Source organism: Pan paniscus, chromosome 16 (genome assembly GCF_029289425.2).
Source record: "Pan paniscus chromosome 16, NHGRI_mPanPan1-v2.0_pri, whole genome shotgun sequence".
Lineage (NCBI taxonomy): Eukaryota > Metazoa > Chordata > Mammalia > Primates > Hominidae > Pan > Pan paniscus.
This window is the reverse complement of record NC_073265.2, coordinates 78,172,781-78,200,724: the sequence shown is the minus strand read 5'-3', so window position 1 is coordinate 78,200,724 and position 27,944 is coordinate 78,172,781. Positions and strand designations below refer to the sequence as shown.

The following is a 27,944-nucleotide window of genomic DNA, read 5'->3' as shown; positions in this document are numbered from 1 at the left end:
TGGCGTAGAGAAAATATAGAGCCACTTTACTATTAAAAATGTATTTTCCAAAAGCAAGGTAGTTGCTGTCCCAAAAAGCCGAAAGCCTCTAGTCCCTGCGGAACGGGCTGGATGGGGCTTCAGTCTGACACAGCCAGGCGGGGCAGCCCTCGGCGGGCTCGGATTCTCTGGGAGATTTGATAGAGCTCCATCGTTGCCCTCGCATCTTCCACCGAGCTGTGTCCAAGCAGGCTGTTCTGCAGACACAAGTATAGAGTGGGGACTTGGGATGAGGCTGAATTCAGAGGCCCCGTGACAGGGTCTTCCCTGGTCACATCCCGATTTCCAGAGTCCCCAGGTGGGTCAGTGGGTGAGAGTCTCATGAGGTCTCTGACACTCTGGACTTAGGAGACTCAGCAGGTGGCTGGAGCTGGCCTGCCTTCAGCCCTGGGGCCAGTGGCACGAAAGCCAGCCTCCTGGGAACCAGGCTGTGCCTTCAAGTCACCTGCAGTCCCGCAAGGGAGGCAGAGGCTGCAGACTTGCTGTCAGACACACGCAGTGGCTGCAGCAGCTCTAACAAGAAGCTTCAGGACACTGAGGAGGGAGTGAGGAACTCCAGCTAGGGACACAGGGAAGGGCTGCTCAGAGAGAACACAAGGGCGTCAATAAATGGAAAGGAAAGGCCGCAAGCATTTCGGAGGCAGGGAGAGCATGTGCAGCTAAAATAAGAGGCCTGCGAGGGTGGGGGCAGGGGGTGTGTGAAATGTGGTGTGGGGACGGATGGTGGGCCTGGATTTATCACTGAAGGCCTTGAATGCCGAAGTCGGGAGCCTAGACTTTATGGGGTAGTGCTATGGGAGTCGGGGGCCCTCGGTCCATTCAAGGGAGAAGCGATGACCATTTACCACGTCTTCCGTGCACTAGGCTGAAGTTAAACCTCTGAGCTGGATATGATTATTCCCCCATTTTACTGATGATAAAACTGAGGCTCACACACAAGCCAGCCAGTTGTGCAGCTGAGATGTGGATCTTGCAGAGGCAAGTACACAGGGAAAATCCTCACTGCAGTCACCTTTCATCTCCCTTCGCATGCCCCGCTCAGCCCTGGTGTCCTGGCCGGTACCCAGCATGGGAGCCAGCGGGCTGTTGGACCTGGCTGCGTTTTCTTGGTGTCCCTCTGTCGAGAGAGGACTTCCTGTTCTCACAGGGGCTCCTTTTCCAGGCACTCCAGACAGGGTGTTGGGGATACCTGGTTAGATGGCCCAGCTCAAAAAGGCTTTTTCTTGTTGCCGTTATTACGCTGTATTATTTTTTAATGTTTAGTTTTATTTTTTGGCTTGGACACCCTATCATTAATCAGCAAGCAGGTAGCATGGTGGCATCGTCTGCGCTGTGCCTCTGCATACCTGCCCCTGTCACCATCCTTGACAGATGAGGAAACTGAGGCACAGGGAGGTTATGTGTTCTACCACTCTGCTCTATGGAGAAAGAAGCCAAGAACAGAAGCAGAATGCAGCACCAGCACCCTTTATTACCAAGTGGGGAGGTAAAGAGCCCTGGATTTGGAATCAGACAAACCCCAGGCTGCAATTCCCAGCTCCCCTGCTTATGAGCTCTGTGACCGTGGGCAAGTCACTTTTCCTCTCTGGGCCTCTGTTTCCTCTTCTGTGAAATGGGCCTGATTATACCTGCCTTAAAGGATGGAATGAGAGAATTGTGCCCAGCACCCTCCACAGGGCTTGATAAGTGGCAGGGTCTTTCCTTTCCTATGCAGCCCAGTCTACCAGGTGCGCAGCTTGGCAGGGAGCCACAGGCCTGCTATTTCACTCCCTCGAGGGGCAGTAACACCACTGCCCAACTGTGACAGCTCTACCATGTTAGCTCCTTGTGTCCTGTGGGTCAGTTCTGGTCACAGTGATCAGTAGCACCACTGTCCATGTGAGGGGGGGGCGGGAGGGCTGGTTTCTAGGGGCATCAGTGCAGGCAGGAGCTGCCTGGTGGGGTACTGAGCTTCTGGAACAACCAGGCTTAATGAGCCCAGGGACAGAGCCTGGGAGAAGGCCCTGGGTCAGGCTTAAGGCCCCAGACTGAGAGCCACAGAGCGGCAAGGGCTCCAGGAAAAGCCCAGCCTGGCCCTTATGTGCCTTATGTGCCTTGAGGCTAACAGGCCCAGACTCAGCCCTGTTCCCTGCTCCGGACATGATTCCTACAGCTCTTGCCAGCAGGCTAGGGGCGGGCTCCATGCTCCCCAGCCCCTCCCCGAGCCTCAGGCTTTGACTCACCCGGCCCCACTCTGTATGCCTTCTTCTGCCCTCCTTGACTAAGACCCTCCAGGCTCTGTTCAGATCTGGTCTCCTGCCCTGCCAGCCCCATCCTTCATCCTGCTCCCAGGGCACTGCCCTTCCCTCCGTCACACACTCCTTACCATGTGTGCTGATGATCTGGTTAAGGGCCACCTCCCAACCAACCAAGAGCTCAGGGACAGAGATGGGTCTTGCTCACGCTGCATCTCTAGGATCTGGCCTAGAGCAGGCAGCAGGTGTTTAATAAAGAGCTGTTGACCTGAAGGGTCCCTGTGTACAGCCCTGGCTCTTAGTGTCTGGCGCCTCTCCCTCTGCCCTTCCCACAGGGTGAACTCCCAACCCCCCATATCCGTATGCCTTTTCCTGCCTGCTTTGCCCACCAGCCAGAAGTGCTGCGGAATCAGTGCCCAGGAGCAGCAGCAGCTGGTGGCTGATGGGAACTGGTGTACAAATATCCCAGTTCCCTGGCCCCTGCTGTGAGACACATCTGAGGTGAGGTGTGTGCTTTACATCATTGCCCAGAGTTCTATGGTGGGAGCAAGCTTCACTTCCCACAGGGTAACTGGCTTGATTTCAACAACAAAAGCAAACCTTTGTTGGGTGTTTTCCCTTCCCTGCCCTCATCCTCACTCTACCAGCCAGGGACCAGGCACAGCAGGACCTACCATCAATGCCTCAGGCAGGCTGCCCTGAGGTGTGCGAGGGCATGAGGGAGGAGGAGGAAAGGGAGGGGACGGGAGGAGGAAGGGGAAGAAGGGGAGAAGAGCGAGGAGGTGGGGGAGGGGGAGGGGGAGGAGGAAGGGGAGGAGGGCAAAGGGGGAGGGGAAGGAGGAGGGGGAGGAGGGGGAGGAAATGGAGATGGGTGAGGAGGAGGAGGAGGAGGAGGAGGAGGGGGAGGAGGAGGGGGAGGAGGGGGAGGAGGGGGAGGAGGGGGAGGAGGGGGAGGAGGGGGAGGAGGAGAAGGACGAGGAGGTTCTCACCTGGATGCTCTTGTGCAGGAGGCGCTCACTCAGCACCCGCAGGGAGACACGCCTGCAGTGGTCCAGCTTGGCCTCACGCCACAACAGCCTGTCAGTGGACGTGTCGTAGATTGTGTAGCCGCTCATGTCCTCTTTCAGTGCCTGGAAGTCGTGCTTCAGGTCATGACCCACCACCAGCTTGCCTTTCAGGAGCTGCAGGATCTGGCCAGGAAGACATGTGCCCACCCCTACATGACCCAGCATCTTCTGGGTGGGTCTGGGGCTGGCAAGGGAGCAACCCCTCCTTGACTGGCTGTGTGACCTTGGGCAAATTATCAGTCCTCCCTGGGCTTCAAATGTATCATCTTTGAAAAGAAGAGATTGGACTAGGACCCTCCTCACACCTGATAGTTTCATTCTGTGCCAAAAGCCCACCTGGACTCCTTCAGGAGCTGAACTGTGTAGGAGCAATGGTTAGTACATCCTGAGTATTTCCCAGGTGCCAAGCGTGCCTCAACATACGTCATGTATATTATGTTGTTTAATCTTCCCAACAATTCTATTATGGCAGGCAGAATAATGACCTCCCAAAGATGTCCACACCCTAGTCCCCAGGATCTGTGAATGCATTACCTGGCAAAGAGGAATTAAAGTTCCGGGCAGAATTTAGATTGCTAATCAGTCGACCTTCAAATGGGGAGATCACCTGGCCTACCCATGTGGTCCCAACATAATCACAAGCCTCCTTACATGTGGAGGTCAGAGTGAATCCACGTGAGGAAAACAGGCTGTTGCTGGCGTTGAAGATGGAGGGAGGGGCCGTGAGTCAAGGTATTCAGGCAGCCTCTAGAAGCCAGAAAGGGCAAGGAAATGGATTCTTCCCCAGAGCATCCAGAAGGAACCTAGCCCCACTGACACTTTGATTTTAGACCAGTGAGACCCACGCTGAACTTCGAAACTACAGAACTGTAAGAGAAGACATCTGTGTCGCTGTGAATCACTAAGTTGATGGCTTCCTTACGGCAGCCACAGAAAACTAACAGTGAGGAGGGAGCACTGCATTTAACTGAGTTTTACAAAGGAAATATCTGAAATGCAGAGGAGTGACATGCCCAGGCTTACTCTGATGATTTTAAAACAAGTTTGCAAATTCCTTGACACTCTTCTTAAAAAAGATGGAATCAAACTCCCCTCCCATTGCATATGGGCTGGGCTGTATGACTTCTGACTTCTCTCTGGGACCGCAATTCTATAAGAAGTCCGGCCACCAGCCAGGCACGGTGTCTCACGTCTGTAATCCCAGCACTTTGGGAGGTGAGGCAGGTGGATCACCTGAGGCCAGGAGTTTGAGACCAGCCTGGCCAACATGGTGAGACTCTGTCTCTACTAAAAATGCAAAAATTACCCATGCGCCGTGGCTATTCCCAGTTACTCGGGAGGCTGAGGCAGGAGAATTGCTTGAGCCTGGGAGGGAGATTGCAAGTGAGCTGAGATCGTGCCACTGCACTCCAGCTTGGGCGACAGAGCACGACTCCGTCTAAATAAATAAATAAATAAATAAATAAATAAATAAATAAATGTCTGGCCACCCTAAAGCCACCATGCTGGAAAGACCACGGGGAAGAGCCACCGAGATAGTGATGTGGCCAAGGCAGGCCAGCACCAGCCACCAGACAGGTGGGTGAGCAAACCTTCCAATGGTTCCAGCCCCCAGCCTTCAAGGTGCCTTAACTGATGGCCTGTCCTGCTGCAGAGCACCTGCCCAAACTGCAGGTGGCCGAGCGAAATAAGTATTGACATTGTTTGAACCGGTAAGTTTTGGTGTGATTTGCCAAGCACCATTTGATAACTGGGACAGTCACACGGCTAGTTAGTGGCAAAGCCAGGCCTTGAAGCCAGTGGGATGAATCCAGAACCCGCCTGCCACTGCCACACTGAGCCAGAAGAGTGAACGACCACTCCAGGCCTCCAGCAGCCCAGGCGCCCAGCTGTGAGTGCCCCAGCCCCGCGTTCCTCGCCTCGCCTCCCACATGGACAGCCTGCCCTGCTCTGGTCACACAGGCCAGTCAGCTTGCTTTCACTCAGCTGCCGTTGGAGAGGATGGGAAGGGGACCTGAAAATAGAACAGATGTGAGCTCTATTAGGGAAAGGGGCGGCTCGTGGCTAGTCCAGGCCCACTTTGGACAGCTCTAGGACAGCCTTCGTCTCCTTCTCTGCATGTAGCCCACGACCTTAGCCTGTACCCCAGGAAAGAGCCTCCTGGTGCCTAACACCTTCCCCGTAGCCTGCTTCTCCTTCTAGATAGCCAGCGGCCTCCTGGAACATCATGTGTTCCCTTTTACATGTTCTCCCCTGGCAACCACAGGAGACTGAGGCTCAGAGAGGAGATGTGACTTGCCCAGGGTCACTACGCGGGAAGCAGTCTGTCCATCCACTGTCAACAGGCAGTGTCACCAGCCTGCCCGCGGTCCACATGGTCTGGTTGGAGGCCTTCTCTGGACAGAGCTCACGCTCGACTTAGAGGACTGGGGAGAGTGTGCTAGAGAATGAAGGGGCACTGCTCCTGAACCACACCAGCGCTTCTCAAACTTGAGTGTGCTAGAGGTCACCTGGGAAATGGCGATAAAACTGAGGCTTTAAAAGATGACAACAGGCACACGACCTCAGAGTAGCAGCTCAAGGGAAACTCTGTGCAGAGGAAACCGCCCAGCACACAGCGGCGGGCAGAAATGGCACAGGGCGTGAAGAGATGTGGGTGTGTGGGCGGCCATGGGTCATGTGTCTTTTCTTGCTAACATCCTTTGTGCTCCTGAACAATGTGGCCTGTTTTCCCCATCTAGGGGCTTGGCTCAGGCCCAGTTCACACAAAGCCCTGAAGGAACTCATCCACCATCCCAGAGGCAGCCACAGCTGGGCACAGACGTAGAAGGTACGAGTCATCATGATGCGGATTCCCAGGAAACTCATCACTTCCCGAGCCTGAGAGTCTGGAGAGGGGAAGTGGGGGTCTACATGAGGCACTATGTGACTCACCACGAGACAAATAGAATAAGAGGGAGAGGACAAGCCGAGGAAAGAAGAGGAAGAAGGGAAAGAACAGAACCATCTATTTAGCAAAGAAACACCACTCTTTGGGACAAAGATTCTGGGAAGGAAGAGATGCTGGAACTTGCTGTGTGACCTCAGGGATGTCAAAGACCCTCTCTGGGCTTCAGTTTTCCCATTTGTAAGGTGAGGGCCCAGACTGGTGAGGCTTGAGTGGCCCTTTAGCAGCCAGGGCTCCACAGACTGAGGCAGGTCTGAAAAGGGAAGGAGTCGGGCACCTGCTGGAGCCCAGGAGTCAGAGAAAGGCACTGGCAGGCTGGCCTCGGGGCTGTGTGACCTGCTGGCCACAGGACCTGCCCTGAGTCAGTGTCATGAGGCAAGTGTGCCAGACTTTGCCACTTTCAAACACAGGGGGAGGAGTCTCTCAAATTCCTGGAAAGAACTGGGGTGGGGCTGGGGGATGGGACATTTATTGATCTTTTAGCAGCCTGGCACTGTGCCAGGCACTTTCCTTACCTCATCAGGAGGCTCCTCAATGAGGTTATTCTTAATTCCATTTTACAGAGGAGGGAGTCTGAGATCAGAGAGATTAAGGGGCTTGCCCAAGTCACACAGCTAGTCAGCTGAAAGCTGCAGTGCCGTGTCTGGATCCACCTGACCCCATCATTGTTACTGTAGTTGTTATTATTAGCACAAGGACCAAGGGACAGGGCACTACCAGGCACACAATGATAACTGTGCAAGGCGGTGACTTCCATACCATCTGACCCGCCAGCAAAGCGGGGCGCAGGGCGGTGTGCACCCAGGTCACAAGCAGGGGAGTGCCAGGCCAGGTGCGGCTGTCTGCCTGCACACACCTTCCACTGTGTTTCCACTCTACTCCAAGTATTTCCCAGATGTGCCTGATCCAAAAATCCAGGAGGGCCAGGCCCTACACAGACCTACTGAATTGAAATATCCAGGGAGGGGTGTCAGCAACTGTTTCAGGGGATTCTTCCCATCTAACAAGTCTGCACATCTCTGCACTGAATCCCGCTGAGCAGTCCAGAGCCTGCTGCCTCTACCATGCATTCATTCATCCATTATACATTAGTTCACATACCCATTCATTCATTCTTGGCTGCCAGGAGAGGAGGCTATGAGTAAGGGGCCCTGAAGAATCTTGTTCTTACAGAGGACAGGTCCCTTACTATCACCTTCTGGAGTGGCTCCAGCCCCATTCTTTGCTCTTGTCCCCTGCCAAGCTTCCCTGGTGTCCCTGCCCCCCGGCTAGTGCCTGGTTCCCACAAGGCCGCTTACCCTGGGGCAAATCTGGATATTGAAGCCTTCCTCCTTCATCTGGCTGAGACCCAGAGGGACCTGCCAGGTGGCAGGGCCCCAACAGGACACTCCCACCTGTGCAAGGGCTACCGGGCTGGCTACAGCTGAAATCTCTCCCTGTTCACAAGCTACCATGACTTCCCTTCTGTCTGCATCTGTGTCCGCAACCACGGTGCTTCTCAGGGTGGATGCCCCTCCTTATGCTGGGTTGACATTAAAAGAGAATTCACTCACAAAACTGATTTACAAGTTACTAAAAATTACTGTTAGATTTTTTAAAAAGGAAGAAGAAAAACATTAACTCGCCAGGTGGGACCCATGAATCTGAGCAGTGATTTGTATCATAGCTTTCCTGTATGTCCTTAGGCAAATCACTGCCCCTCTCTGGACACCAGTCTCCAGTGCATGGATTCCCTCCTGTGCTGACAGTCTGATTTGTGGCGCTCTCTTATAGACCAGGGTTTCTTAGCCTTAGCACTGTTGCCATGTGGGGCCAGATACTTCTTTGTTATGTGTGCGTGGCAGGGGAGGGAGCTGCCCTGGGCATTGTGAGATGTTTGGGAACTCTCTGGTCTCTACCCACTAGATACCGGCCACTGTGACAACCAGAAATGTCTCCCAACATTGCTAAATATCCCCTCTATATAATGGTCAGACACAGAGATGTCAGAAGATCATAAGCACTTACATTATAAAAGTAATGTCGCCACATTACAATAAATAAAAAGGGGTGGAGTGGGGGGGGGGTCCCACTCACATCAGTGCCCTAAAGCACTCCTGGGTGGACTTGGGACTCCCCGGAGCCTCCTGGCCACCATGGGCTACTTTATTGCCGTCTGCTGGCTGGGCACACTCACTACTCCTTACTGGGAGGAGACGGAGAGGTGAGGGGCCTTTGAAAAATGCCTGCATAGCCAGGCGCAGTGGCTCATGCCTATAATGCCAACACTATGGGAGGCCAAGGCAGGAGGATTGCTTGAGGCCAGGAGTTCAAGACCAGCATGGCCAACATGATGAAACCCCATCTCTACTAAAAATACAAAAATGAGCTGGGCATGGTGGCACATGCCTGTAATCCCAGCTACTCAGGAGGCTGAGACACGAGAACTGCTTAAGCCTGGGAGGCGGAGGTTGCAGTGAGCCAAGATTGCGCCACTGCACTCCAGCCTGGGTGACAGAGCAAGACTCTGTCTCAAAAAAGAAAGAAAATAATGCCTGCATGAAACCAAGGGCTGGCCAACCCTAGACTCACCTGAGAGGTGTCACCTGGCCTTGTGGGGTCTCATAAAAGGGCTGTTAGGCTTCTGCCCTTTGGGGGCCCTCAGCACATTTGGGGGCCCGTGAGCCTGATCTGTCTTTGGGATTAAAACATTATGGATGATAAATGGGATCAAACTGCCTCCGGAGCCTCCAACAAATTGACACTCAGTGTCCTCATCCACAGAGACAAATAATGACCATTACTGGGCCACATTTCCACCCATGTGCTATGCAGGACATCGCCCCTTACATACATTGGACACTTAGCATTTATAGAGTGCATTCACACACACTGAGCATGGGATCTGAACACCACAGCTCCAGCTCTGGAGCCAGAATCTGAGTCTCTGCTCTATCCCTTCCTTGGACAGCTTACTCAGTCTCATACCTCAGTTTCCTCATCTGTAAAATGGGAGTGATGGTACTAGTTCAGGGTTGTGGTGGGGAGTATGAAACGTGCTCAGAATAGCACCTGGGCCACAGGGCTGGATACACCTGTACTATTTAATCATCTCTGTGTTACAGAGGATCCTACTTAGGGGAGCACAGAGAGGTTGAGCAACAAGCTAGAGGACACAGAGCAATCCAGAGGCAAAGTTGGGATTGGATCCACATGCAGCCCAATCTAAAGACAGTGTGCTTGCTCCCTGCCCGTCAGGGCTATGCATCACCACATCTCAACAGCAAAGGCCAACACAGGGCAGAGACAATTTTACTCCATGCAGCTGCCAGAACTCTTTTGTATTTATGAAAATCAGTTCAACTTCAATCCCACAAACATTCTCAAGTCACCTGTGTGCAAAACACAGGTTCCAGTCTGGTGGCAGATAAAGTGTATAGTAAGAGCTGTGGAAATAGACAGATGGTGTGAATGAATGGACGAGCTATGATGTGCATCAGCAACAGCAAGGAGGGCCAGAGGCTAGGGACCAGTGGGGCAGCGATGGTGGGCAGGAGTGGGTAAGTGCATCATAAAGGTCTCTTCTGGCCTGGGGCTGCCAGAATGATGGTATTTCTAGGGAGAGGGATGGGGGATAGGAGAGACTAGGAGTTGGCTGAAATGCATGGTAGGCAATGGCTGAGCTATGAGAGAAAGCAAGAAAGGCAGATAGATAGGGGTTTGGAGAGCCTGACTGCTGGGTGCTGAGCTGGGGGAACCTTAGGCAATAGGGAGTCATGGGAGATATTTTAATAGGGGAGGCGGCGATGATCTGAGCCAGGTTTAGGGAAGTTCTCTGGCAGCAGAGTGGGAGAGAGCAGCATGCACACAAGATACAGCCGGCAGAAAACGAGGGTCAGCATCGAAGACCGCAGTTCCCAAGAGAAGTCGGAGAGGGGACTGGGTTTCTGCCCTTCTCTCTTCATGGGTGCAATTAGCAAACATCAGCTGTGAACCAGGCACCACGCTTAGGGCCACAGTCCATGTCACTGCATCTGACCCGCATGAGACCAGGGAGGAGGCACTAGGAGTTCTCTTTTATGATTAGGAAATGGAGCCTCGGAAAGATTCAATAACTTGCTGACAATTGTACAAACCTATAGGTGATGGAGCAGGAACTGAGAAGCCCGGATGTGGTTCCAAAGACCTGCCTGGTCTTTGAACCCCTGCCTCATCGTTCAGTGGCTATCAAGTGCCCAGTCTGAGCAGGGTTCCGTGTCACACGCTTAAAGAGTGGAGTTGGCATATCCTCTAACTGAGAAACAAAAGCATTTCTGCACCAAATGTGGATGAAGACTGAGGCGTCCAGGCCCCTAGGCCAATGCTCAAGGGTGCCCAGGGAATTGCGGTTTTCCAGGTCTGGATGTACAGGGACTGGGAGAGGTAGTGCTCTACTACCTCCTTTCCCCCTGCTCTGGGCTCCTCTGCCCCTTTCTGTCTGTCTGATGGGGAGGGAAATTGGGGACAAGGAGGAAGGAGAGGGACATACTGCCCACCCTGACTGCTCAGTGGGAATCTGAGGGCGGGGAGCTCCTTGTGGTGTCCCTGGGCCTCCCATCAGCACCTGAACAGACTCCCACCTCTTCTTCATGTTGCCCTCACCTTTCTGGTGACTCTCCAAACGTTTTCTTCCTTTCCTAATGTTTTCTTCACTCCAATTCTCTGTCTGCCAAAGATGATGCAGGCCCTTGTAACTGCTCCCTAGGGCCTCTGACTCTTTTTTTTTTCTTTTCTTTTTTTTTTTTTTTTTGGAGACTAAGTCTCACTTTGTCGCCCAGGCTGGAGTGCAGTGGCACGATCCCAGCTCACAGCAACCTCCGCCTCCCGGGTTCAAGCAATTCTCCTGCCTCAGCCTCCCAAGTAGCTACATTACAGGCACATGCCACCATGCCCAGCTAATTTTGTATATTTAGTAGAGACGGGGTTTCACCATGTTAGCCAGGCTGATCTCAAACTCCCGACCTCTGGTGATCTGCCCACCTCGGCCTCCCAAAGTGCTGGGATTACAGGTGTGAACCACCATGCCCAGCCTCTGACTCTTACCGTCATCTCTTTTCTCACTCCCATCTATCCTGCATGGTATTCCCATTCTAGTTTTCTTGAAACTGGTTTTTATCCTCCCATGCATTGCTCAAGAATCTTCAATGGCTCCCTATGGCCCACTTAATTCCCTACATAGACTCTCCTCCACCCCTTTCAAATACCACCAGCTTCACAGAGTCTTTCCAGAACCATGATAATGTACTGTGACCATCTCCAGGGTTCCCACACTGTACTGTTGATACAGGTAGAGCATCCCAAATACGAATGCTCCAGAATCCTAAACTTTCTGAGTGCCAACATGACGCTCAAAGGAAATGCTCATTGGAACATTTCAAATTTTAGATTTTCAAATTTGGGATGCTCAACCAGTAAGTATAATGCAAATATTCCAAAATCCAAAAAAATCCCAAATCCAAAATCCAAAACCCTTCTGGTCCCCAGCATTTCAGATAAGGGCTACTCAATCTGTACTTCTAGAACAGTGTTGTCCAATAGAAATATAATGCAAGCCACAGATGTAATTTTTTTTTGTTTTTTGAGATGGGGTCTCGCTCTGTCGCCCAGGCTGGAGTGGCAGTGGCACGATCCTGGCTCACTGCAACTTCCGCCTCCAGGGTTTAAGCGATTCTCCTGCGTCAGCCTCCTGAGTAGCTTGGATTACAGGCACCCACCACCACACCCGGCTAATTTTTGCATTTTCAGTAGAGATGGGTTTTCACCATGTTGGCCAGGCTGGTCTTGAACTCCTGACCCCAAGTGATCCACCTGCCTCAGCCTCCCAAAGTGCTGAGATTACAGGTGTGAACCACTGCACCTGGCCCACAAATGTAATTTTATATCACCCAACAGCCATATTTCAAAACGTAAAAAGTAAATAGGTGAAATTAATTTTAATGTTTTATTTAACCTAACATATCCAAAATACTATCATTTCAACAGGTAATCAATATAAAAGTTATTGAGACATTTTATGGCTCTTTTTAATATTTTAATAATTATTATTTTTTAATAGAGACAGGATCTCTCTTACCCAGGCTGCAGTGCAGTGGCATGATCATAGCTCAGTACAGCCTCAAACTCCTGGGCTCAAGCAATACTTCACCTCAGCCTCCTCGAGTAGCTGGGACTACAGGTATGCACCACCATGTCTGGCTAATTTTTATTTTATTTATTTATTTTTTTTGTAGAGGAGATCTCACCATCTTGCCCAGGCTGGTCTCAAACTCCTGGGCTCAAGCCATCCTTCTGCATTGGCCTCCCAAAGTGTTGGGATTACAGCCATGAACAACTGCATCTGGCCTGTCTCTTTTTAAAATACAAGGCTTCAGCCAGATGCAGTGGCTCATGGCTGTAATCCCAGCACTTTGGGAGGCTGAGGTGGGTGGATCACTTGAGGTGAGGCATTCGAGACCAGCCTGGCAACATGGTGAAACCCCGTCTCTACTGAAAATACAAAAATTAGCCAGGCGTGGTGGTGCACAGCTACTTGGGAGGCTACTTGGGAGGTCAAGGCGGGAGACTCCCTTGAACCTGGGAGATGGAAGTTGTAGTGAGCCGAGATCGCGCCACCACACTCCAGCCTGGGCGATAGAGCGAGACTTCGTCTCAAAACAACACCAACAACAAAAAATCCAGTGTGGACTTTACACTTACAGCACATCTCAGTTCAAACCAGCTACACTCCAGGTCTGAATTCAGTCTACTAGCAGCATATAGCTGCTGGGGACCCCACTGGACAGCATAGTTCTAGAGACTGTAAGCCTGAGTTTGGAGTCCTGAGCAGTTGTCCCATATTCCATCTATCTTAACAGCGTAAGTTACTCAGTTTATGGGTTGAACTGTGTCCCGCTCTCTCAGATTCATATGTTAAACTCCTAACCCCCAATACCTCAGAACGTGATTTATTTGGAAATAAGGTCATTGCAGATAGAATTAGTTAAGGTAGGATGAAGTCACACCGGAGTAGTAGGGTGGGCTCATAATCCAATATGACTGGTGTCCTTTGAAAAAGAGGAAGTTGGCTGGGCACAGTGATTCACACCTGTAATCCCAGCAATTTGGGAGGCCAAGGAGGGCAGATCACCTGAGGTCAGGAGTTCAAGACCAGCCTGGGCAACAGGGCGAAACCCCGTCTCTACTAAAAATAAAAAATTAGCCAGGAGTGCTGGCGGATGCCTATACTACAACTTGGGAGGCTGAGGCGGGAAAATCGCTTGAACCCAAGAGGTGGAGATTGCAGTGAGCCGAGATCGTGCCACTGCAGTCCAGCCTAGACAACAGAGTGACACTGTCTCAAAAAAAAAAAAAAAAAAAAAAGAGGAAGCTAACCAGGTGCAGTGGCTCATGCCTGTCATCCCAGCACTTTGGGAGGCCAAGGCAGGCGGATCGCTTGAGTCTAGCCTGGCCAACATGGTAAAACCCCATCTCTACTAAAAATACAAAAATTAGCTGGGTGTGGTGGCTCGTGCCTGTAGTCCCAGCTACTCAGAAGGCTGAGGCAGGAGAATCACTTGAGCCTGGGAGGCAGAGGTTGCAGTGAGCCCAGATCCTGCCACTGCACTCCAGCCTGGGCGACAGAGCAAGACTCCATCTCAAAAATAAAAAATAAAAAGAGGAAGTTTGGACACACACAGAGAAAATGCCATGTGAACATGAAGGCAGAGATCTGAGTGAGGCATCTATAAGCCGAGGTACCCCAAAGCTTTGACAACAACCCCTAGAATCTGGGAGAGGGGCAGGGAACAGATTCCCACTCACAACCCTCAAAAGGAACCAACCTGGGCGACACCTGGATCTCAGACTGCAGCCTCCAGAACCCCGAGACAGGACATTCCTGTTGTTTAAGCCACCAGTGTGTGGTGCTTTGTTATGGCAGCCCTAACAAACTAATAATCAAGCGAGCCCCAGTTTCCTCATCTGTAATATGGGGATAATAAGGTAAACAACCATGGCCAGATGCGGTGGCTTATGCCTGGGACTTTGGGAGGTCGAGGTGGGCGGATCACCTGAGGTCAGGAGTTCGAGCGAGACCAGCCTGGCCAACATGGTGAAGCCCCATCTCTACCAAAAATGCAAAAAAAAATTAGCCGGGCATGGTGGCGGCTGCCTGTAGTCCCAGTTACTTGGGAGGCTGAGGCCAGAGAACCACTTGAATCATGGAGGCAGAGGTTGCAGAGAGCCAAGATCATGTCACTGCACTCCAGCCTGGGTGACAGAGCGAGACTCCGGTTAAAAAAAAAAAAATAATAAAACAGACAAACAAAAAAACAATCATAATAGTTAACTTTTTTTTTTTTCTGGCTCTGTTGCCCAGGCTGGAGTGCAGTGGTGCCATCTTGGCTCACTGTAGCCTTGACCTTCTGAGCTCAAGCGATCCCAGCTGCTGGAGTAGCTGTGACCATGGGCATGTGCCACCATGCCCAGCTAACTTTTGTACTTTTTTCTGTAGAGATGGGGTTTCTCTGTGTTGCCCAGGATGGTCTTGAACTCCTGAGCTCAAGCCACCCATCTGCCTCCGCCTCCCACCGTGCTTGGATTATAGATGTGAGCCACTGCACCCAGCCAATAGCTAACATTTTTTTGAGTACCTATTTAGGTACTCTATCTAGACCCTTTCTCAATCCTCGCAATAACCCAACAAAGTTGCTACTACTATTATCCTTCTTTTCTTTTACTGGGTACAAAGAGGTTGAGTAACTTGTCCAAGGTACCTTAGCTGTTAAGTAATGGGAACTGAGATTGAAACTGACCCTCTTAACTCTGCGTTAACAGTTCCTGAGGACCTGCCTGGCAGGGCTGTTTGTGAGGAGTGAATGAGCTCAGGAATGGCCAGTGCTTAGGGGAGCGGCCAGTGCATAGTGAGTGCTCAGTCAATAGTAGCTATTGTTGTCATTTCATCCCCAGCACCTGGAGCCTGGCACGGATTGGGTGTGTGCTGCTGAGAGGAACCTGTGTTCTTCTTGGACTTCCTCAAACCCTACCATGGTGTCTAGAAACTGACGAGCTCGCCTGCCCTTCTGAGATTTCCCAGGGGTGGCTAACCGTGTCGACACCTTTAAGTTTTGCTTTCCACTTAGTAATTCAGAGAAACAGAAAGTGAGACGGGGAGATGACCTCACAATCAGCTAAGAGCAAGAGTGCAGGAAATCCCTGGACCACGAACTCAGGATTCAAACTGAGCAGACAGCCTACTCTGGGTCAGAATGCTAGCCTGAGAGCAAGGTCCTCAGCCCGAGGCTCAGCCTGTTCTCCAGGACTGGGAGGGCCAAAGCCTGTTGCCAGGGCCTCAGCCAAGAATCCTCTCATTTCCCCACAGGTCTCACCAGTGGCAGCCTGGGGTAGAGGGAAGAATGGGGAATGTAGACCCCAAGTCACTGTGTGGGGGAACTCAGTTTCCCCATTTTAAGACTGGCAAGTTGGACCAGATCCAGATAGATGCACCAAAGGCGGCTTCCAGATGTGAGTCTATGGTTCTCTGAAGACAGGAAGCCTTCTCCAGGATGTGATGGAGACATCACCGACTTTCTCCCAACAGCAGTGTGGGAAATCTTACAAGTGGGGTCACAGGTCACAGATGGGCACCAGGGGAGAGGGGCCAGGGAAGTGGGAGAGGGGTTATTTCCGAAGCCCCTGCTGGCCTGGCCTTCACTCACCTCTAGCCTGGCCACGGCAAATGGTGTGGCCCCCACCATGTGCTGAGGGGTGACCCCGCTGACCCGGGTTCTGTAATCGGTGATCTCTCCCTCAGGCCGGATGAACTTGTCGTACAGCACAGCACCATGGACGTTCACGAGGCTGCAACGAGCCAGGCCACTCTCCCGGTGGGGCCCCAGCCCCACCATCTCGCAGTCCATGGCCACCACCTCACGGCTCCCAGCCATGTTCCTTGGGGACCCTCAGAGATGCTGGAGAGAGGGGTATGGGGGGCGGTCTCACGCTTGGGCAAACCAAGCCTCCAGGTGTCCTCAGCGAACCCCAGCTGGCCTTACCCTCCGCCCTGCCCTTTGTTTCCAACACCACCTGGCCACAGTGGAAGCTGGCCTCTTGCCTCCCCCTCCCCTGCCTTACCCTGCCTGTGTGTCCCAGGGCCTCTGGCCTGCCCCGCAGCCTGGGGACCGGGAAGGCCCCTCCCGCTGCCTCCCCAGCTGCTGCTCCAGCTCCCACTCTCACCTGCCTGCCTCTGCGCCCTCAGCTCACGTCTGCCTCTCTGCTGCCACTGCTCAGCTACTGCAGCTGCTCTCAGCAGTGACTCATCTCTAACTCCAAGCCGGCATCCCGACCCTGTTTCAGTTTCTAGTTTGTTATCAAGTGAAGTCAGGGGCGGAAGGCCGGGCACGTGGGCTGGGCTGCTCCATCTCCTGGGCTACCGGCAGGTGGGGAGCTCAGCTCCGGGCCGAGTCAGGGCTGACGGAGCTGGCAGGCTCCATGTCAGGGTGCCCCTCCTTTGCCCCGGCCCTCCCCCTCCTCAGATGACGCATTTGACGTTCGTGGAGTGGATTGCAACATCTTTGTTTCCTTTCTCACCCTCCGCCCAGAGAATAAACATCCCCAGGACTGGAGCTCAGGGAATGTCCCACAACTAACTTCTGGAGCCTGCTACCAGTCTGATACTCAGTGGTCTCTTATGGGGGCAGGGAAGCTGGCTCTTGGGACATACAGGCTTTTATTGGAACGGGCAGGAGAAACTTGTGGTGGCAGTGGCTAGCCCCCACTTCCAACCCAGGGAAGGCAAGGAGCAGCGAGGGAGCCCTTACAGGCCTCCGTGGGTTCCAGATGCCTCAGTGAGCTCTGCCTCCAGTGGGGCTGACTCTGTGAGGGTGAAGGAGAAGCAGGCCTTTGGGGAGGCCCCACCAGCCCGGCCACACTTCCTTGGGTCCACACTCTCCCAGGCTAGGACTTTGAGCTCTTAGAACAGTGCCTGCCAGATAGGGAGGGCTCGGTATTTAGTGAATGTCAAATGAGTTACAACTGGGGCAAAAAGAAAATCAACTTTCAATGAGGAAAGTGCTTGTCTTTCACTGTGGTGAGATCCAACAATAAGCTGAGCGTTCCCCACGCTTGCCTCCTACCCCAGATCTGTGCAGAATCCACACTGATCCCTCCAATCTGACTGCCTCCCAGTGTCATGAAGATTTGTGGTTTGAAAAGTAACTTCCCCAAGTCTGTAGTATTGTCACCAAGTGGGATTTGGATGCCCAACTTTAACAAACCTCAAAAATAAAACCAAAGACTGAAATACGTCTTCATGAGAAAGCACTGCTCCTGCTTACTGTTCACTGGATGCAAATTTGAGGTGTGAGTTTTTGATTCCCATCCTGAATAAGCAACTTTTGCCTTAATTCAGACTGTGTGGGGACTTTATGCTTTTCAAATGCATAAAGGTTACCCTGATTTAGGAGGAAATGAAGTAACATTCCTGTTACTTTATGGAAACAAGCACTTAAAAAGTAACCCCCTAAAGATCCAATCATAGCTTTGATTCTACAATCCCCATAGGACCCCCCAGTGCCCCGTGGTGCTCCTCAGACAGGAACATGTTTGCTGCAACCCCTCACACCTCCACCTCAGCTCACCTCCTCGGGTCTTAGTCAGAACACATCCCACTCCTCCAATATTTTCCCCATGGTTCTGCGCCTGCTCTGTCTCACCTGAGCTGCCTCTAATTCTTACCGTTTCCCCTTTCCTGTGGAAGCCCTACCCTAGTCCTCACCTGCCTGGCCTGTGTGGCCGCAGGAGTCGCTCCCGGGTCTCCTACCTCCATCTTCATGCCCTGCTCAAAAGGGTCCTTTGAGTCCTACCATGTTACATTTCCCAAAATCTAATCTCTTGTACTGTTCATCACAGAGGCACTTCTCTGCTCAAGAAATTTTGTGATTTCCTGGTGTCCAAAAAAAAAAAAAAAAAAATCAAACCTCAACTCCAGGCAGTTTCCAGACCCTCTTCCATCAGTCCACCAGCCTTCCCAACCTCATCTTGCATCACTATCCAATTTAAGGCCTTTCTTTTAGGTTTAAACCCACATCCAGGGCTTTGGTTTATGCACATGGTGACTTCTGCCAAACCATCAGCAGGTTGTTCTGAAACCCCCTGCATCTCCCAAGGACTAGGTCTGATGGCCAGAGGGACCAGTAAGATCAGGTCTCTGCTTCAGGTGGAAGAGACAGGCAGTGCTACAAAGGTAAGCCCCTCTCCCATGCCCTTACCATTCCCACCTCCCACACTTCCAACCACACTGGCTCTTTCTGTCTTCCTCCAACATTCTGGTCATGCTCCTGTCTCAAGGCCCAGGCATTTGCTGTCCCCTTACTCTTGAAAGGTCTTCCATTGTGGCCTGGGGGGTCACATTGCTCCCATTCCATGACGTCTTTCCATGAAGCTGTCCCTGACCTCTCTATTTAAAACCGCACTTCCTGCCAGGGCGATGGCTAGTGTCTATAATCCCAGTTACTCTAGGCTGAGGCGGATTTGCTTGAGGCCAGGAATACGAGACCAGCCTGAGCAACACAGGGAGATCTCATCTCTAAAATTAAAAAATAATCCATTGTGGTGAATCACACCTGTAGTGCTAGCTTCTCCAGAGACTAAGCTGGGAGGATCAATTGCACCCAGGAGTTTGAGGCTATGACAGTGCCAATACACTCCAGCCTGGACAGCATAGGGAGACCTTGTCTTTAAAAACTAAAAGTTTACTTCCTATCCCCTTCTCTGGCCTTTTCCCATAGGAATTAGCACCCTCTGAAACTGTATTTTACTTGTTCATTTACTGTTCCCCCTGCCATCTGTTTAGTTCAAAGCTGGGGTCCCAGCACCTAGAACCCTGCCTGGGTCCAGCTGAACTGTTTTTCAAGTGTATTGTGTGCTCTAATGTTGGACGCCAGGCACCGGTGGCCCAGCACCCAGAGAGAAGCCCGACCCCAGCCAGGGTTTCCCGGTGCCGACGCTCTACCTTTAACTGGTGTCACCCATCGGCAGGCTACGCCCACAAATCTTGTTGGATCAGGTGACAGTAGGTGAGTCACTCTGGGCAAACTTGTCAGCCTTTCAAGGCACACATCCAGCTACAGCTGACCACCTGTAATGACCATAACAGGTACAAGTCGGCCACTCTGTGGCCCTCTCTGGATCCACAGCCCTGGCCTCAGGCTGAGATAACTCACACTGGAGGGCGAGAGGCCCCTCTCCCCACAAGGGACACGCTCTCCCAGCCCAGCCATCTCCAGTCCTGCTGGGCATGTACGCCTAAAATGTGTATGTGTATTCCTAAATTGTGGTTGGCCCTTGAACAACATGGGCTTGAACTGCACAGGTCCACTTACATGCAGATTTTTTTTCAATAAATATATTGGAAATTTTGGGAGAGATTTTTCAACAATTTGAAAAAACTCAGATGAATTGCACAGCCTAGAAATATCAAAGAAATTAAGAAGCTAGTTATGTCATGAATGTATAAAATACATGTAAATACTAGTCTATTTTATCACTTACTACCATAAAATATGCACATCTATTATTAAAAGGTAAAACTTAACAAAACTTACCTACTTACAGACCACACGTGGCACCATTCTCAGTCAAGAGAAATGTAAACCAATGTCGGGATGCAGTCTGAAACCGTAACTGCATAAAATTAACTATAGTACACAGTGTGCTGTTAATGTAGCCACTTCCTGTTGTTACTGTAGTGAGCTCAAGCGCTGCAAGTATCTGCTTAAAACGTGTGTGACACTAACCATCCCCGCTTCAGCAGTTCATATCCAGGACATCTGGTATCCCAGTAAGATGGAAAAAGTGATTTCTTGCAGTTTTTGTGGTATTTTTCATCATGCTTAGTGCAATACTGTAAACCTTGAATCCCACCACGGGACCCATATGAAGTGCCACTACTGATGCTGGAAGTGCTCCCAAGAAGCAGAAAACAAGTCGTGACATTACAAGAAAAAGCTGAATTGCTTGATATGTACCACAGATTGAAGTCTACAGCTGTGGTTGCTGCCATTTCAGACAGATGGTTCATCTCATATGTAAATACAGTAAAAACCTTACAATACCGATAAATACAGTAAATATATTTTATCTTCCTTATCATTTTTTCTTTCACTTGATTATAAGAATACAGTATATAATACATATAACATATAAAATATGTGTTATTTGGCTACCTGTTATCAGTAAGGCTTCCAATCAAAAGTAGGCTATTAGTTGAATTTTTGGGGAATCAAGTTACATGCACATTTTTGACTGTGTGGGGAGTCAACACCCAATCCCTATGTTGTTCAAGGGTCAACTGTATATACTAAAGGTTGAACCATAAGAAACAGTGTGGCCAGGCACGGTGGCTCACGCCTGTAATCCCAGCACTTTGGGAGGCCAAGGTGGGCAGATCCCATGAGCCCAAGGGTTCAAGACCAGCCTGGGCAACATAGAAGACCTCGTCTCTACTAAAAATATAAAAAATCAGCCAGGTATGGTGACAGGCACCTGTAGTCCCAGCTATTATACTTGGGAGGCTTAGGCTGGAGGATCACTTCAGCCTGGGAGGTTGAGGTTGCAGTGAGCCAAGACTGTACCACTGTACTCCAGCTTGGGTGACAAGTGAAACCCTGTCTCAAAAACAAAAACAAAAAGCAAAAAACTAGAATATTAGCAATTTCATGTGGTTTAATACATGTAAAGCTATGCTAATAGATACATATTATAAAACACATGTTAAGAAAATTAGTTAAAAAGGAACTGTATACCAAAAAGCATGTAAGAAGATGCTCAATATTACTAATGATTAGGGAAATGCAAATCCAAACCACATCATCTCATACCCATTAGGATGGCTGCTATGGAAAAACAGAAAAAAATGTTGGCAAGGACGTGGAGAAACTGAAACCCTTGTTCACTGTTGGTGGGAATGTAAAATGGTACAGCTACTACAGAAAACAGTACAGCAGTTCCTCAAAAAAAACTAACTATAGGCCAGGCGCGGTGGCTCACGCCTGTAATCCCAGCACTTCGGAAGGCCGAGGCGGGTGGATCACCTGAGGTCAGGAGTTCCAGACCAGCCTGGCCAACATGGCGAAACCCCGTCTCTAGTAAAAGTACACAAATTAGCAGGGCGTGGTGGCATGCGCCTGTAATCCCATCTACTTGGAAGGCTGAGACAGGGGAATAGCTTGCACCCGGGAGGCAGATGTTGCAGTGAGCCAAGATCGTGCCATTGCACTCCAGCCTGGATGACAAGAGTGAGACTCTGTCTCAAAAAAAAAAAAAAAAAAAAAATTACCATATAATCCAGCAATTCCCCTGCTGGGTATATATTCAAATGAATTGAAAGGAGGGTCTTGGAGAGGTATTTGTACACTTGGGAGCACTTTCAGCATGTTCATAGCTGCATTATTCACAACAGCCAAGGGGGAAGTAACCTAAGTATTGTTGACTGACAGATGAATGGATAAACAAAGCATGGTATATACATACAAAGGATCATTCAGCCTTAAAAAGAAAATTCTAGCCAGGTGCAGTGGCTCACTCCTGTAATCCCAGCATGCTGGGAGGCCAAAGCAGGAGGATCACTTGAGGCCAGGAATTCAAGACCAGCCCGGGCAACATGATGAGACCCCGTCTCTAAAAAATAAAAATAAAAAAAATAGTTGCCAGGCATGGGGGCACATGCCTGTAGTCCCAGCTACTTAGGAGGCCGAGACAAGAGGATAACTTGAGCCCAGGAGTTTGAGTCCAGCCTGGGCAAGAGTCTCTTAAAAAATAAAATTCTGACACATGCCACAACATGGATGACGACACTGTGCTAAGTGAAATAAGCTAGTCACAAAGTGACAAATACTGTATGATTCCACCTGTATGAGCTATCTAGTCAAATTCATAGAAGTAGAAAGTAGAATGGTAGTTGCCAGGGGTTGAAAAAAGGGGGAAATTGCTGGGCGTGGTGGCTCACACTTGTAATCCCAGCACTTTGGGAGGCTGAGGCAGGGGGATCACCTGAGGTCGGGAGTTCGAGACCAGCCTGACCAACATGGAGAACCCCTGTCTCTACTAAAAATACAAAATTAGCCGGCCGTGGTGGCGCATGCCTGTAATCCCAGCTACTCGAGAGGCTGAGGCAGGAGAATTGCTTGAACCCGGCAAGTGGAGGTTGTGGTAAGCCAAGATCACGCCATTGCACTCCAGCCTGGGCAACAAGAGTGAAACTCTGTCTCAAGAAAAAAAAGAAATAAAAGAAAAAAGGGGGAAATGGAAAGTTTCAGTTTCACAAGATGAAAGAGTTCGAGATCTGTTGCACAGCAATGTGGATACAGACATAACACTATTGAACTGTACACTAAAAGTAGTTAACATAGTAAATTTTCTATGTGTATTCTACTACAATTAAAAACTTTTTTTAAGTGAGTACATAGCTTCAGGGAGAAACAAAAAAGTTAAAACAAATATGGCCAGGTGCGATGGCTCCTGTTTGTAATCCCAGCACTTTGGGAGACCGAGGTGAGTGGATTCCTTGAGTCCAGGAGTTTGAGACCAGCCTGGCTAACATGGTGAAACTCCGTCTCTACTAAAAATACCAAAAAAATTAGCTGGGCAGGGTGGCGCATGCCTGTCATCCCAGCTACTTGGGAGGCCAACGTGGGAGGATCTCCTGAGCCTGGGAAGTCGAGGCTGCAGTGAGCCATGATTGCACCCTGCACTCTAGCCCAGGCAACGGGAGTAAGACCCTGTCTCAAACAAAAAACAAAACACAAAACTTGTGCTCTGTAATAGGGCAATAAGAAATAAATTATCTAAATTCTGTAGCTCTGCTAGTTTCTTGCTGGAGCCCACTGCATCCTCTTGAAAACTGCCTTCTCGGAAGGCCAAAGCACCCAGCAAGGCTTAGTGCCCCAGCCCCCCTCCCAAACCCCCAGTGAGCCACCCTCCAATCCCAGCTTGAGAATTCACAGGAAGGGCCACTTCACCCACTTTTCCAATTGAGTTTTATTCTAGAACAAATGGTTTTACAACAAAGCTGATCTTAAATAGTACATTTCCCCGCTGATAACAGCGCCATCTTCCTTCGACCCTCAGACCAAGGGATCAAAGCTACTGCTCAATTGAGTTTGACATCAGCTACCAACTTTTAAGGAATCTAGAACAAAGTTCTGGAGCCAGGCCATAAGTGGTAAAAGATTCAGTTAGCCCCTTCCTCTGTGCTGTGCTGACAGGGAGGGAGCCAGTGACTGGACAATCTATGACCCCAAGTTTGTGGAACGTGGGGCTTCAGCTGAGGGTGGGGTAGTGTGATTTCAGCAGTGTCTCTACCTCCCTGACCCCTGTGCTGCTTTGCTCTGTTGTCACCTCCCGCACAGTGTCGGGACACTGACCGGAAGCCAAACCTGTGCCTGGTGGCCACAGACAAGACACACGGATATCCGTGAACCTTGCTGCTGTGCCCTCACCGAGGCCAGCGCCCCACCTGCTGGAACAGCCAAGCCGCAGCAGTTTTGTCTGGGCCACAGCTGCTCAGCCTGTGGACTCAGGTGTTATCCTGAAGAAGTTACAACAAATTCTCAAAGAATAAACAATGTTGTGGCCCTTTTTTGGGCTTAAAAAAAAAGGGGGATAAACAGAAGCTCACAGTAGCTGTGGCTCACCATGTGCCAGGCACTGTGCCAAGCACTTCACATTTAGTGCTCATTACAACCCTATGAGGTAGGCTGTACCACTATCCCCATTTTACAGATGAGGAAAAAACAGGCTCAAGAGCGAAGTCCCTCGCTTGCTTAGTATCTCAAAGCTAAGCTGCAAGCAAAGATGGGGCTCCAAGGTCTGTGTGACCTGAGCTCTTGGTTATCCAATACTTCAAAACTGTCACTTAGGAAAGAAGAGAAAATTTTTAGAAATAGGAGAAAACCCAACAGCCACAGTGATTGTCAAAGAGCTGAGGGGGCACCAGACCAGGTTCGGGGGCACCAGACCAGGTTCAGGGCCACTGCATAACTGCCAATGCCCTGCCCCAGCCCCAGGAGACACGCAGACTCCACTCCCCTAGACGAGTGGCCCTGCTCTTAATAAATAAATAAAGGTCAGGCACAATCCTACACAAAGGCCCCAGAATTCAAACCACTGTCTTGTTTCTCAGACTTTTGCTTAAGAGCCCAGTACTGGGTGGACTGGGGAAATCCCTGATTTGGGTCAAAATAAATATGCCAGTTCTCGTCCAAAGCTTACCTGCCTTCCCTCCTCCCTGAGCTGTGCCTGGGGCTTTCTGTTGCCAAGAATGTTAAGGAGCCAACTCCCCACGAGAAGCCTGTGGGCTCTGCTATTCCACTGTAGCCTAGCAGGGAGCTGACAGGCCAGGCACGGAGTTCCTACAATGGCTGTAGCCAGAGTTCCAGGTCAGGGAGGTGGGGAAGAAATGCCTCCTTTAGGACTTAACTCCTCTTTAACTTCAGGGCATGTTTATTCTGAACCCAAATGAGTGGAGGAAGAGGTAGGCAACAAAAGGAAGAGAACTTTACCCCAAGTCATTGAGTTGGGGTAAGGGAGCTCCAGGATATTGACACCCCCACCCACCATCCCCAGAGAGGATGATATGATCCCTTTCATTAGCACAGCATGATGACTCAGGAGATCTGGGGGGTGGGGAAGGCCACGGCAACCTGGGCAGTCTGTTGGCACATTCCCTACTCCTGCTGGGCCCTAGAAGATGGTCCACCTGACATCTCCATGGAGTCTGTAAAGTGCCATTAGCAAAACCACAGGAGTCAGGAGAAAGAACCAACAGCCCTGGAGAGAGAGAGGGCTATGCTGTGAGCAGAGGGTGTCAAGGTAACAGATGACCCCAACTCCTCTGGCCCTGGGGCTGGCTCACTGCATCCTGCCCCACCCTGCCCAGGAAGGAGTGCCCGCTGCTCTCCTGGCCCCCACTTCCTACCGGCCACACCGGAAGCCCAGCCAGGGAGCCCCGCCCCCTTCTCAATTCCTTCTGTCCTGTGCCTCCCTGGCTCCTCCTCTGCTGCCGTGGGCCAGGTCATCGGGCCAGTACTGGTCCTCCATGTACTGTTCCATGTCTGTGCTGCTGTCAGGTTCTCTGTCCTCGGGGCAGGTCCAGAGGCTGCGGGCCTCCTGCTGTTCCCACTGCACCTCCACCAGCCGGTAGAGCTCCATGGCTGTCGTGGCATCTTCTACTGATGAGTGCCCGTGCTGGCCCACCTACTGACGAGAGCCAACACATCACTGCCTGCAGGCCTAGTGAGAGGCCTGTTACCCCAAGAAGCAAGGCCAGTTTCCCAGGGCTCTTTGTGCAGGCCCAAGAATACATATGCTCAGAATGGAGGTTCACAGAAAAGGGATGGAACCTCAACTGTACACCATAAGCCATGCAGCTTCTCCAAGCCTGTTTTCCTCAAATATAAGGCATGCTAAAAATCTCTTGCTTCAAAGGCTTGCAGATCAGATGAATAATAAATGTGAAGCCCAACAGGAGCAAGAGGTACTGGCTCCTCCTGATCTAAGGCTCTATGTCTGGTAGTAGGGGATGGGAGACCATGCTTCAGGGATGCAAGAACCAAGAGTTAGGCAGGGGACAGATCTGGAAGAGATCGGCCTAGGAGAATGTGTTCTGGGAGAATCGCAGTACACACTGGGGAAGAAGGATCATGGAGAGAAACACCTGGAGCTGCGTGTACAGGAGGGAGACCCATTTAAGCAAGGTCCCTGGACCTGGACTAGGGAAGAGAATGACAAGGAGGCTGGAGACACAGCCCAAAGCCTTGTCTGTGGCTCAGGTGGCATGGAGGCCAGGCGGGCCTCCCTCCCTTCCAGTCACTCTCCCACCACGCACCTGGATCTTCTTGTGCAGCAGCTGCAGGGCCAGGTCCTTTAGAGAGACCCGGGCCCGGGTGTGGAGGCCGGGCTCGCTGAGGAAGTTTGGGACATAGGTGGTATCCCGGGTCTGGCTCCGAGGGTGGACATACTTGAGCGCCTGGAAGTCGTTGTGCAGCGCGTGCCCCACCACCACCTTGCCCTTCAGGAGCTTAAGGATCTGTGAGCAGAAAGAGGAGTCAGGGAGGTCACCCCACACCCCGTCAGGTTGGCAGGAGACACGCCCTGAGAATCCCTGGCCAATAGGTGCATGGATCCCTGTGGAGGGAGGCAGCACCGAGTGGGGAGATCACGAGCTCCACAGTCAACCATGCTGCCCCAAGTCTGAACCCAGACCCTTCTACTGTCTATACCCAGGGGCATACCTATGTCTTCTGCACCTGTCAAAGGGGAACACTGCCAGCAGCATTCCGTGGGGTGGCTCTAAGGACTAAACGAGGTCATGGATGGAAGTCTTCCTGTTACCAGACACAAGCAACTCTATTGCTGGCGTTGGCTCTCCTCTCAGCCTGGAAGACGTCACCAGGCCTCCCACTCCACCCAACTCTCCCCCACCGCACTGTAAGGTCTGTGAGTGCAGGGACCAAGATGGACTTCTTAGTGATGCTCCAAGGAAAGCGTCACATTTATTCTTTTTTTAAAAATGCCTTTTTCCTGTAGTAGAAAGCATTACATTTATTGATTATTTACTTATCACAGGAGGTGATCAATAAAGACCAGCTGGGTGAAGTCAACAGAACCGTGCCTGTCACTGGTAGACACACCATAGCAGCAGCTCTTATGAGCATTAAGGGCCATAATCCCTGTCTTCAGGACTCTGCCCCCTTGCCCTGCTGTGTACCAACTCCTCCTCACCCTCTTAACCTGCTCTCTTGCTCAGCTCTGGCTGCCTGCACAATGTGTACCTCCCTTCCCTGCTGGGTGGCCCTCCTCATACACCAGGGAGGCCACGCCCAGGGCCATGGGCCAGCAACCCCCTCTAGCCCTCTTAGCTGGGCTTGGGCTCTCCTTATCACCAGCTGCGGGCCTCCACAGCCTACCTCTGCTGGCAACATATGTTTATCCCTAAACCCAGCTTTCATGGCAGATGGATAAGGTGCATTGAGACTTTATAGTAGGGACATGCCACCATGCTGGTCACTCACCACACTGCCCCTCCCCCCAAGTCAGCCATGAAGTGGAAAGAGATGAAGCACACCCCACAGTGGCTCAGTCTGGGCAGACAAAAAGTGGTCCTGCTCTTGGGACCACCACCAACCAGGTCAATGGAAGGGACCAAGGAGCTGGAGGGTTCACCACACACCTCCCCTCTTGTTGCTACTCTTACTGATTGGCCTGCTTGATACATAAAATAACCTCCAATCATTTCAAAGGAATGCTCGGGCCACAATGTTATGTGAAAAAGTAGGACACGAGATAGTGTACACCAGTATTTCCCAACCTTGCCTAATCCCAAGAATAACCCAGAAGTGTTAAAAAGTGGTTCTGTTACAAGGCTTGTTTAGAAAATGCAGATTTCTCAATGCAATTGATGTATGACACATTTTGAGAACAATGCAAATTTCACCTTTGCTTATGCATAATTTCATCCTTGAGAAACACTGAATGAACGCAGAAAACTGCATCCAACTGAACTAAGCCAAGAGGGCATACACAATATGCACACAGCCCAAACATCTCCCAGCAACCCTGGTTCACCTGTGTGATGAGCCACACCCATCCACAGCTGGTGTCACA

General features: G+C 51.0%; 2 protein-coding genes across 7 annotated transcripts in view; both read right to left on the bottom strand.

Annotated features, from left to right (window-relative positions):
• ISG20 (interferon stimulated exonuclease gene 20) lies at window positions 1-23,055 on the bottom strand. 3 transcript variants are annotated; one of them, XM_034939387.3, is made up of 4 exons: window positions 16,518-23,055; window positions 16,001-16,252; window positions 3,263-3,463; window positions 1-236 (listed from the first exon to the last, which is right to left on the bottom strand). In XM_034939387.3, exons 2-4 carry the CDS (start codon window positions 16,226-16,228, stop codon window positions 120-122), a joined length of 546 nt encoding a protein of 181 aa, XP_034795278.1. In that variant the 5' UTR covers window positions 16,229-16,252; window positions 16,518-23,055; the 3' UTR covers window positions 1-119. The 3 variants fall into 3 exon arrangements, with proteins under 3 accessions (XP_034795278.1, XP_054954376.1, XP_034795279.1); XM_055098401.2 differs by having other exon boundaries at window positions 3,263-3,403; window positions 16,518-16,816; XM_034939388.3 differs by lacking the exon at window positions 16,518-23,055 and adding an exon at window positions 16,416-16,440.
• Window positions 23,056-23,300: 245 nt separating this feature from the next.
• Window positions 23,301-27,944, bottom strand: part of AEN (apoptosis enhancing nuclease) — an 83,906-nt gene continuing 79,262 nt past the window's right edge. For all 4 annotated transcript variants that reach the window (XM_034939386.3, XM_008973864.6, XM_003820411.4 and 1 more), the window contains 2 exons: window positions 26,167-26,367; window positions 23,301-25,535 (listed from right to left, as the gene is read on the bottom strand). In XM_034939386.3, the coding sequence (XP_034795277.1) occupies window positions 25,299-25,535; window positions 26,167-26,367 (438 nt within the window). In that variant the 3' untranslated portion in view covers window positions 23,301-25,298. The remainder of the gene's footprint in view (window positions 25,536-26,166; window positions 26,368-27,944) is intronic.